At 35.3% G+C, this 10,178-nt stretch overlaps 4 protein-coding genes across 4 annotated transcripts; 1 reads left to right on the top strand and 3 right to left on the bottom strand.

Moving 5' to 3' along the window:
- Positions 1-495: 495 nt before the first annotated feature.
- LOC106333223 (cytosolic sulfotransferase 7) lies at positions 496-1,527 on the bottom strand. The gene has a single exon (XM_013771691.1). The coding sequence runs from the start codon at positions 1,516-1,518 to the stop codon at positions 541-543; it is 978 nt and encodes a 325-aa protein (XP_013627145.1). The 5' UTR covers positions 1,519-1,527; the 3' UTR covers positions 496-540.
- A 361-nt stretch (positions 1,528-1,888) lies between these two features.
- Positions 1,889-2,654, bottom strand: LOC106334176. Its single transcript, XM_013772503.1, has 2 exons — positions 2,566-2,654; positions 1,889-2,377 (listed from the first exon to the last, which is right to left on the bottom strand). The coding sequence occupies exon 2, from the start codon at positions 2,349-2,351 to the stop codon at positions 1,929-1,931; it is 423 nt and encodes a 140-aa protein (XP_013627957.1). The 5' UTR covers positions 2,352-2,377; positions 2,566-2,654; the 3' UTR covers positions 1,889-1,928.
- A 1,138-nt stretch (positions 2,655-3,792) lies between these two features.
- Positions 3,793-4,488, bottom strand: LOC106334307 (ethylene-responsive transcription factor ERF087-like). The gene has a single exon (XM_013772613.1). The coding sequence runs from the start codon at positions 4,486-4,488 to the stop codon at positions 3,793-3,795; it is 696 nt and encodes a 231-aa protein (XP_013628067.1).
- Positions 4,489-7,499: 3,011 nt separating this feature from the next.
- On the top strand, positions 7,500-9,823 carry LOC106331572 (ubiquitin thioesterase otubain-like). Its single transcript, XM_013769957.1, has 10 exons — positions 7,500-7,637; positions 7,853-8,001; positions 8,226-8,291; positions 8,391-8,474; positions 8,563-8,685; positions 8,772-8,824; positions 8,922-8,971; positions 9,047-9,147; positions 9,225-9,485; positions 9,565-9,823. Exons 2-10 carry the CDS (start codon positions 7,861-7,863, stop codon positions 9,586-9,588), a joined length of 903 nt encoding a protein of 300 aa, XP_013625411.1. The 5' UTR covers positions 7,500-7,637; positions 7,853-7,860; the 3' UTR covers positions 9,589-9,823.
- The last annotated feature ends 355 nt before the right edge of the window (positions 9,824-10,178 follow it).

The following is a 10,178-nucleotide window of genomic DNA, read 5'->3' as shown; positions in this document are numbered from 1 at the left end:
TTGTAGCCAGTGTTAAGATTTTTATTCCTGCACTAGTTGTGGAACCAATCACAAGCATTAGATCACTGATTGTGTTCTTTGTTTCCCATGGTGTTATTCCACTGCTTAAGCCTAGTGTTGTCGAGATACGAGGACGTCTCTGCAATGTTAGTTGTTTATGTATAATGATTGCTTCTATCTTTATGTGTTTTGCTTGCCTTTTGTTGCAGCAAAGTTGTTAGCCACTGTGGCTTTGTTATCATCTTTGTAAACAATTCATCTTCTAATGGAGACTAGTCATCTATAAAATCTTGTTGAACCAAAAAAAGAAGCATCTAAGTTTAAACCATGAATCATTATTTGTCGATTCTCCAAAGGAATGACACCATCTTTATTAATTGATGTTTTTATCTAGATATATACTCTAATCTTAAGAATGACTTAAAGTAAATATTATGAAACTCATGATGGTCACCACACCATGAATCATAAACCAAAAGAGTATAACCACGGAAGACGTACTTTCATCAAAGTAATCTAAAACCACAAATATAGTTTACTTCAGAATTTCAAATCCGCACCTCGAAATCTCTCTTCTATGATCATATCAATCCTCCTCTCCATTTCAGGAGTCAGATAATTCTTCGAGTCACCAACTTCCCCTTTACGGAAAAAATTCTTGTGTTCCACGCCTCTAGCCGTTTTTCCAATCTTATTGACCTCCAAGTTCTTCAGGTTATCCAACGAGCAAAGCTCTAAGATCTCTTCCACACACCCACTCTCTTCTTCCTCCACTGAAAAAGGAACACCCAAGAACTCGGCAAGCTTCTTAACCTGAGCACTCGGCTCTATCTTCAACTCCTCGTACCTCAAGAAAAGCACATTCTTGGAGTCTTCCAAGCTTCCCCTCCAGTAACTCAAAACATGTTCCCAAAACGGTCCATAGTAGCTAACTCCTCGACAAAACGACTCGAACATTGACTCCAACAAGCTTCTTTCCTCATCTATCTTGATCTTAAGATTAGCACACTCGAAATACCAAAGCGACACCAACGCGTCTTTGACGTTCCTCCAAACGTACACGACCTTACAAGGAGTGGTCTTGAGAGCCCCTTGAAGCGTGTCGAACGGTACGTGAGTTGAGAACAGCCTCGGGGTTGATGAGAAACTTGTTAGATCTGGTTTCGAGGTTTCTGTGTAGAGCCTGAGCTCGAGGACTGGCACTAAGCCATGAGGGTTATCAGATAGAAGAGGATGGTTAGAAGAGTGTTTCGATCTCTCTAGTAGAGCCACTGTGAGAGCTTTGAGCCAAGTAGTGCCGGACTTAGGGAACGAAGCGACGATGATATCGGTTTCTTGTGGTTTGAAGCCTCTTTGGAAGTTGAGGATTCCTTGGAGAGTTTTGCTGTCGTACCAACATGATTGGTACTTGAACAACTTGGTTCCATTGAAGTCTATGTCTGAAGGAAGCGAAGGGATCAAACTTATGGTTTCTTGTTCATCTCTCTCAAGGTTCTTTGAGATCTCATTCACATCCATTATTTTTTCTTATTTTTTTGTTTGTGCGTTCCATTATCACATCACAACCACACCATTCTTTATTGTTTTGATAACCGTTTAGAAGATAATGAATTCAATTAAAGAATATGATTATTTAAATGTGGTAGTTTAGATTTCTTTCTTTATGGGTCAATAAAAACATTTTGATTACATATGTAGAATAAATAAAGACTTTATAGTATCCTAGTCCCCAAAGATATTTGTTTAAATATGTTAGACAAAGGTGAGTCTGAAACCAGCCAATGTGAAATATAAACCAAAGATATATAATATTATCAATCTTTATGAAGTTTGAACGTAAGATAATGGGAAATGCCTACAAATCCAGCAGTAATCGCTTATTACAGACTTAATTAAAATATGCGGTAAAACACTGGATGTAATCAGGCTTATATGAAATAGGTACTCCATGGGAGAAGGATTACCACAAGACAACATCCGACCACAAATGCAACCGATATAGATATAAGAGCAACTGTGACAAGTGCCATGGCTCGTATGAGAGCTGTCTGTACCTGTTCAAATTCACTTAGATTGTATGCCCAAATGAGATGCATTACTGTTGCAACAGATGCAAGCATTGTAATGCTGTTGCAAAACATAAAAACCATGAATACTGCTTTCTTGACCAAACCTGTGATGTCTAAATCTGGAGCAGAACTCATGTAAAACTTTGTGCATGTGAAACCCATAGCAAATGTCACAGCTACTGAAATAGCTACAAACACCATAAAAATTACGATATCTTGAGTTGGTCTGTATGTTTCATGCCGGTCAGATCTTTTGTGAGGCTGTGAATCACTCAAGGCCATGTAATCCAAGTTGGTTAAATCTCTAGCTGTAATAAATTAAACCAGTCATGATGATAGGAATTGACAAAAACGTAACATGTTTACAAAAGCAGATTCACAAATTAGATCATAAAACGTTGACAAAAGTAAAAAAAAATCATAAACTCTCTTTTTTCAATGGAAATCCAGGAGAATAATTAGAACTTGAACATGGAAATATGCACTCAAACGTTACCTTGGCGCTTTTGATTCTAGATGGAGGAGGAAGAAGAAACGACGATTATAATGTTGTAGTTTTGAACTTTGTCAGGAAAATTGGGTTAGCAACCACACTATTTGATCTGATCAAGCCATTGACAATTAAAGAAAATATATTCTGACTGTTGCATACCAATCAACATCTATGTTTTAGCTTGCCAACTAGCAATTAAATAATACAATTAGATCGTTGACTCCAACAAAAATTGCTGATTCGTTAATTGAGTTTTATCCTCGTCTTCCTTTGAAGTCTTTCTTTTCTCTTTTTTTTTGGACAAGTCTTTCTTTTCTCTATGTGTGTTTATTCTCTTACCTCTTCATTTAAGTCATTCTTTTCTATTTGATCAAAAAAAAAAAAAAAAAGTCATTCTTTTCTCTACGAGTGCTTCTTCTCTCTTACCCCTTCCCAGTGTTGTCTATTAATACCAGAGGAAGCCATTTGCCTTGAACCACCCGAAAAATTAATACTGTATGTCCACACAATTGTATAACTTTGGTTATGTAGTTTTAATACAGTGTGGTTAGAATTTTGTCTGAAAATCCAATTTGTATGCATACTAAGGCAATTTCTCTGGCCAATTCAGCTTATGAACTAAATCAGTGATAAGTTGAGAAAAATATCTATAATTATACCAGTTGACTTCTAGGCCACCGAATCATGGACCTAAGGATGGGATGATTCAGTGAATCATGGACCTAAGGCTCGGAATACATGAGTTATCAAAAAAAAAAAAAAAATTAATCTACTTTTAGCACCATGCATCAATATCCACATGGAATAGCTAGTGCGGTATCTGATAAAATAAAAAGGGTGTGTCATCAAGTAAAATAGCAATCGCATATAAATGAAAAAAGCAGGATGTTACAATAGATTTATAGATCGAAACATAAAGAGATTTTGAAGCAACAACGACATTTTCCTATACACAATTAATAAACTGTAAGGCGTTACAGGAATTATTTAGTGATCAAGAAAATCTTGCAATTGATAAGTCACAATAACAAACAATATACGCTGAATTTTCAGAGAAACGTAAAACGCTACAAGAGGGGGAGAGACATACTTGATGTAAGTTGACCAAAAAAAAAAAAAACATACTTGATGTATATCTTAACTTTCCACTCCTTAATACAGGCGAAAAAGATTGTGAAAAACGAAAGTGGATTAATATCAAAGAAGGAAGTCGCAAACTTGGACAGCTCACTATGATTGGTAGAAGAATGTGGAGGATGAAGAGTCAAACCCTTTTGTTCCACTCTCACCGAGACTGTTTTGACCCACAAAGCCATCAGGCTCAAAGGAAAATGCATTCATGCTAGCATGCACAACATTCCAATAGCTATCGGTCTCCGGAATCATAAGTTCAGCTCCAAAACAAGTACTTGGAGGAAAAGGTGGAAGCTCATGATCACAATGCTCATCGTTAGTGTTGATACATGTATAACCACCACATTCAGACTCCTGTGGCCACCCATTGTTGGTCGACGAATAGAGATTGTTGATGTTGTTACTAGCTTCTAGTTGGCTTGAAGGGTTGAATAACTCGGAAATGAAACGTTGGGATTCGTCAGGAGAAATGAAGGAAGTTACTGAGGAGCCACGAGGCATGTCGGAGTAGACAAAGTTGGTCCGAGCAGTCAACCCTCGTATGGACCGTGCCGCTCTATCATAGGCCAAAGCAGCCTCCTCGGCGGTATCAAAAGTACCTAGCCAATACCTTTCTTTTGTAGTAGGGTTTCTTATTTCAGCTGCGTATCTTCCCCACGGCCTCCGTCTCACTCCTACATACTTTATTTCTTCGTTATGTTGTGGTTGCGGCTGCTGTTGTTGCTGATTTTGCCTATGGCTCTTTTTCGATCTAGAGGCAGAACCGGCAAATGAATTACCATTAAAATCCATATTTAATAAGTATTATTTTGCTTACACTCAAAAGATGAAATGATATGAAGAACAGGAGATAACCTGAAGTAGTGGATTTGGTTATGTGCAACAATGAAATGTGTGTTTAAATACATGTGGTCACTTTCACTATGTGGATTGTGGACCCTCTCGTTTATTCTAAAGATGGCTTTGTGGAATTTTTATAGATACAAAAAGTGGGTAACATGGAAATGTGCAACATCATATTATCATCACCATCTAATCATATGACTGAAAGTGAATTGAGTATATGGCTTTTAGGATTGGCCAAAGTAAGCATGTAAGATTATGAGCCAATCTGCAATGAGTTTTTTTTTTATCTTCTATTTCTTTATTTTGTTCTTCTCTCTAATTTTCTTTTCACTTTAGGCATGCTATTATTTTTGGGAACGTGAGATTCTTTATGCCTACTTATGATCACTTGTAGTTGTAGCTGTACCATGTTTTGGTTTTCAATTATGAACTTTGATAAAATAACGTTTTCCGAATCAACTTTGATTATGAACTTTGATTCTTTGTAAAAAAAAATCATATTAAGAAAAAATTAGTCTGAAAATTTGTTAGCTTATTCCTAAATCGTTATAAGAAAAATTGGTTCCATCCCAAATAGGTTTATATTTGTTTTAATATAACGATGGCATTTGAGTTCTACATGGATGTCACTTGTCTAAGACAATTTTCTTATCTTTTTTTTTGATTAAATAGAGTATATCCCAGACCTATGGAAATATCAAACTAATCTTCCAAAAAGAAGTATAGCTCACGAGTTAGATCATTTGCGGGTATCCAAATAAAGTTCATACTCTATAGTATAGTTCCATATCTTCGTGACCACACATATTTAGTGTCGTGGGATTGCTTTAAACCGAATTGCTTAACTAACCGGAATTCGCCTAGATCACTCATTTGTTTTTTCTTACTCCCTCCGTTTTATATTGTAAGTAGTTTTAGCAAAAAATGTTTGTTTCACAATATAAGTAGTTTTCATATTTCAATGCACATTTTCTCTTTATTGAATATTGTGTAACCAATCAAATAATGCTAGCTTTTTTATAATAGGTTGAATTTATTAATTAAATAATATTTTTTACAAAAGCAACAATTTCTTAATATTAGTGTTTTTAACTAAAACTATTTACAATATGAAACAGAGGGAGTATCATTTAGGTGGTACATATACACACGTAAAATTCTATTTCCATCAAACTGAATTAAAATTGTTGACAAAATTCATTGTCATCTATTCTTGTCATTTACAAATTTGACTCTACACCTAATATGCGAACTTGTCCTTTCTTCTTCTTTTTCACAACGGAACCAATACGTGAACTTCTTTTTAATAACATTTTATTTGTTTTTCTGGCAATTGATCGAGTGCATATGATCGAGGAGTTTCCCATGAATATCATATATGTGTCACTTGATCAAATGATGGGCTAATCACATGCTTTACAATACTCATGATTGCAAGCCCTGCAATCTCTTGGATCCAAATGATTATTTTCATTTCTTTTCATCATGATTGATCCCACATTTAATTATTTACATGATGATTTCACGAGAACTAAAAAAGAAGCAATTTATATCAATTCAATATTATAGAAAATTTGCTATAGAAAAACCATTCGTTATCGTTTTCTTAATTTTATTTTGTGGCTTTTTCATATGGCTATTCCAATGCTTTTATGATTATTAGCATGAACTTGAGCATGTTCTTTATCCCCCAAAGAAAGTAAACTACAGATACATCGTATGATATTATTGTGTATTATTAATTATTATGTACGATCGATTTTACAACATATATAGAAGAGCTGATGAGTGTTACTGACGTAAATAGTAATTAATACATATATCACTTAACTATATATATGCATAAAGTCAAGTTTGGTTTTGGGTTAAAAACGTACATCAAACCAAACATAATAGTTCAGTTTATCTTAGTTTAGGTTTGATTATGGTCCAGTAGATCGTAATCCAAGGTCACTATTTTTGTTGACAATGGTTTTTTTTCTGGTTAAATTTTGATTTTTTTTTTGTTTTTAATTTGCAAGTCCCCGCATACACTAAAAGATAAAGCTCGATATATTTGAATTAAACGGGAATATAATAGCATAGATTCAATCATGGACGTATTATCATTCTCTAGTGACTTTTTCCACGCTTTCATTAAAAAAAGAACACTTATCTACATACTGATAACAACTAACATAGTATAATTAAGGTCGTTAAGAGTTTAGAAAAAAAATGCAAAAAGAAAGAATAATAGTTGATGTTCGTGTAGATTTTTGGTTACTTTCTTGAACGAGCAAGGATCAAAATCATCTTCGGAAGAGGAGTATCAACCTCACAAGTCACAAGAATAATAAGCTACTCTACGCAGAATAGCAAACCGTCAAAAAAAATCAAAATATTTATCTTTTTGGACAATAGTTGATTTGCTATAAATTTCCTTTACAGTAAAAAGTTAAGCAATTTCTTACGGACATAATTATCACAACCTCATGTTTACTTGTAGCAGAGTCAAATGAATTCACGCGATCAGCAATAATCTTATTTTTAACAAACAGAAATAGTGGACATCCATAGATGATATAAACCTTAATTTTTGTTTCAAATTCACCACGAAACCCTTACATTCGAAATAAGTTATAAGCTATCATATGTTAGTTCATTACCACAGGTCCACAACATCTGTGCTTCATCAGCTGGTATCAGAACCATATTAAGTCTTAAATATTAATATATGAATCATCATGTGATTATTGTTGTGCGTTTATGTTGCTAGTCCAAATTCCGATTTGGTCGTTTACTAACATTCGCAAAAGAGGCCCAAATATTCGGCCCATTCTACTAACATGATGTCGTTCCATTATTAGCGAAGCCACATGCACGTCGTTTTAATTTCCCATAAACGCTTCGTCTTTCTTTATTGTACATTGGAAAAAAGCCAAACGTCTGTTACCTTTTCTGCCCTTCCAATCAAATTGGTGTAAATCTTTTGGTTTCCTCTTTTTCAGAAATTTATTTTCCCTAAAGTTTTGTTTTCTTTGTAAAAACATTGCAGAGTGCCCCCAAACCGATTGAAACTCAAAAGTTTGCTCCTTTGAATCGATCTTCGTCTCTAGGTAAATGGGTTTCCATCTCTCTATCATCCGCCATTGATTTGATTCAAATCTCCGTTTCTCTTTTCCGGATTCGGAGTTCATCTTCGTCAGATTCGTGGATTCTTGACGAACAGTTTTCTTTAAAGGAATGATCTTTATTGAGTATCAGTTGATTGCAAGAAAACCCTTTTGACTGTACATAAGAGTTTAGTTATATATTGTGCTGTGTGGTGTAGTGAGGAGGATGCAGAATCAGAATGATACGGTGAAGGATGATGCGGAGCTCGCTGCTTCCATCTCGGCTGAACAATGGGGATGCTGTTCAGTGGAGGAACCATCTTTTCAAGATGATGAAGCTGCTAAAGTTCCTTATGTTGGTGATAAGGTCAGTACCAAATCTAACTTAAATGGATGAACTATGTTCTTGCCAATCTTCATGTCTTGTCTTGCGTTTTCGCTGCTCATATTTGTTTCATGGAATGTACTTGAATGATTCATCTTTCTCTGTGAATGACACTTCCTAATTCCTATGAGTTGCTTGTTCATTTTTTTCTTTTTTAATAGATGTTTGATTTCTATGGACTATACTTTTGGTTTAAAACTATGCAGGAGCCTATGTCTAGTTTATCTTCAGAGTACCAAGCAGGGAGTCCCATTTTGCTTGAGAAGATAAAGGTTTGCCTATCTGCTACTTCTTTGTTTTGTTTTGTTTTGATGGGGTTGTTGTTGCTTTCAGTCTTTTCTTAAGTTGTCGTTGTTTTCATTTACTTGTAGGTACTGGACAGTCAATATGTTGCAATCAGGCGAACAAGAGGAGATGGAAACTGCTTCTTCCGAAGTTTTATGTTCTCTTACCTTGTATGTTCTCACAATGTCTTATAGTATGTCTACATGTTACCTTGTAAGTTTGGCTAATGTTTTTTGTTTGTGATTTTTTTTTTTGTAGGAGCATATTTTGGAATCACAAGATGGTGCTGAAGTTGACCGTATCAAGGTCAATGTTGAAAAATGTAGAAAGAATCTGCAGAACTTAGGCTACACAGATTTCACATTTGAGGACTTCTTTGCGGTAAGCTTTGTCTTCTTTTGTTTCTGCTATCTGATAAGATCATCTACAAGATGCTAAATTTCAATTTTTCTCTCTTAATGATACAGTTGTTCCTTGAGCAACTAGATGACATCCTCCAAGGAGGCGAAGAGTCTATAAGGTAAAATACAGTTTATGTAACCTGCTATTCAATTGCATAAGTCTCTTTCTCATATTGCCTCACTACTTATGCCATATCTTTTTTTTTTATCTTCCAGCTATGATGAGCTGGTTAACAGAAGTAGAGATCAGTCTGTTTCCGACTACAGTAAGCTGCTCCTGAATTTCTTTGACAACTTATATTCAACGGAATGCGGTTTTGACAGATTCTTGTGTCTCTCAGTTGTGATGTTCTTCAGGTTTGTTACTGCTGGTGAAATAAAAACGCGTGCTGAGTTCTTCGAGCCTTTTATAACAGGATTATCTAATACCACAGTGGATCAGGTTTGTGCATTAACTTATCTTGCTCTGTATTCAAGCCACTTGGCGATATGCAAATCTCTTACACTGTTTGATCACAGTTTTGCAAGACATCAGTTGAACCGATGGGGGAAGAGAGTGACCATATTCACATAACAGCTTTGTCGGACGCGCTTGGTGTTGCAATCCGGGTTGTGTATCTTGACCGTAGCTCATGTGATACTGGAGGTGGTGTCACTGTGAACCATCACGACTTTGTTCCCGTTGGCAGTGGCACTAATGAGAAAGAAGAAGCTTCTTCTGCTGCTCCCTTTATAACATTGCTCTATCGTCCAGGCCATTACGATATCCTCTACCCCAAGGTAATAAACACTTAATCCCCATGTAACCTCTTTTCCTTTAGATATTTAAGTTAATTGATTGTGTTGTTACTTGTTACAGGTATTGGAGAATGTGGAAAAATGATCATTTAATGATTGCAAAACTGTGGTAATATGGATTCTTTGAATCATGGTACACCATCTCTTTGCTCCTTGATTATGATCAAAACCCTTGCGACATCAGAAAATGGATTTTTTTGTTTGTTTGTTTTACTATAACATTCGTGATAGTCTCTCCTTTTGTGAAGTGTACTAAAATGAATCAGAAGTGTTTGCAATATAAACAATGACAAGAGTCTAAGTTTGTTTTAATGGCTTGATTAATCTCCAAATTGAATCAAAATATAATAATGATAAAGGAAAACTAACCATGTGTTGTAGGTCTGAATGTTTCTGTGTTTCATTAATAAATAAGTGTTTCCTTATATAGGGGATTACAAGATAAATTCTTATATAGGGGATTACAAGATAAGTAAAAAGGAAAGTATCCAAAACCTAAACCCACTAGGATTAGGAAAACTACTAATATATAATAATGGAAAGATAACAATTACTTGGAAAAAGAAAGATGGTTTCCTTTTCTTAAAGCCGCCTCTCTCTTTCTCCATGTCATGGCCGACTTTCTCTCTCTCTCCAAGTCGTGGCCAACTCTCTTTCTAGTTGTATGGGCCGGTA

This window comes from Brassica oleracea, chromosome C3 (genome assembly GCF_000695525.1).
Source record: "Brassica oleracea var. oleracea cultivar TO1000 chromosome C3, BOL, whole genome shotgun sequence".
Classification (NCBI taxonomy): Eukaryota; Viridiplantae; Streptophyta; class Magnoliopsida; order Brassicales; family Brassicaceae; genus Brassica; species Brassica oleracea.
This window is presented reverse-complemented; position numbering and strand designations above follow the sequence as displayed.

Bases quoted from the DNA above. Each gene is read 5' to 3' on its own strand.
- LOC106333223 (XM_013771691.1), bottom strand. From the start codon at position 1,518: ATGGATGTGAATGAGATCTCAAAGAACCTTGAGAGAGATGAACAAGAA.
- LOC106334176 (XM_013772503.1), bottom strand. From the start codon at position 2,351: ATGGCCTTGAGTGATTCACAGCCTCACAAAAGATCTGACCGGCATGAA.
- LOC106334307 (XM_013772613.1), bottom strand. From the start codon at position 4,488: ATGGATTTTAATGGTAATTCATTTGCCGGTTCTGCCTCTAGATCGAAA.
- LOC106331572 (XM_013769957.1), top strand. From the start codon at position 7,861: ATGCAGAATCAGAATGATACGGTGAAGGATGATGCGGAGCTCGCTGCT. The intron at 8,686-8,771 runs GTAAGCTTTGTC...TTAATGATACAG, and splicing joins CATTTGAGGACTTCTTTGCG to TTGTTCCTTGAGCAACTAGA. The intron at 8,972-9,046 runs GTAAGCTGCTCC...TGTGTCTCTCAG, and splicing joins TCAGTCTGTTTCCGACTACA to TTGTGATGTTCTTCAGGTTT.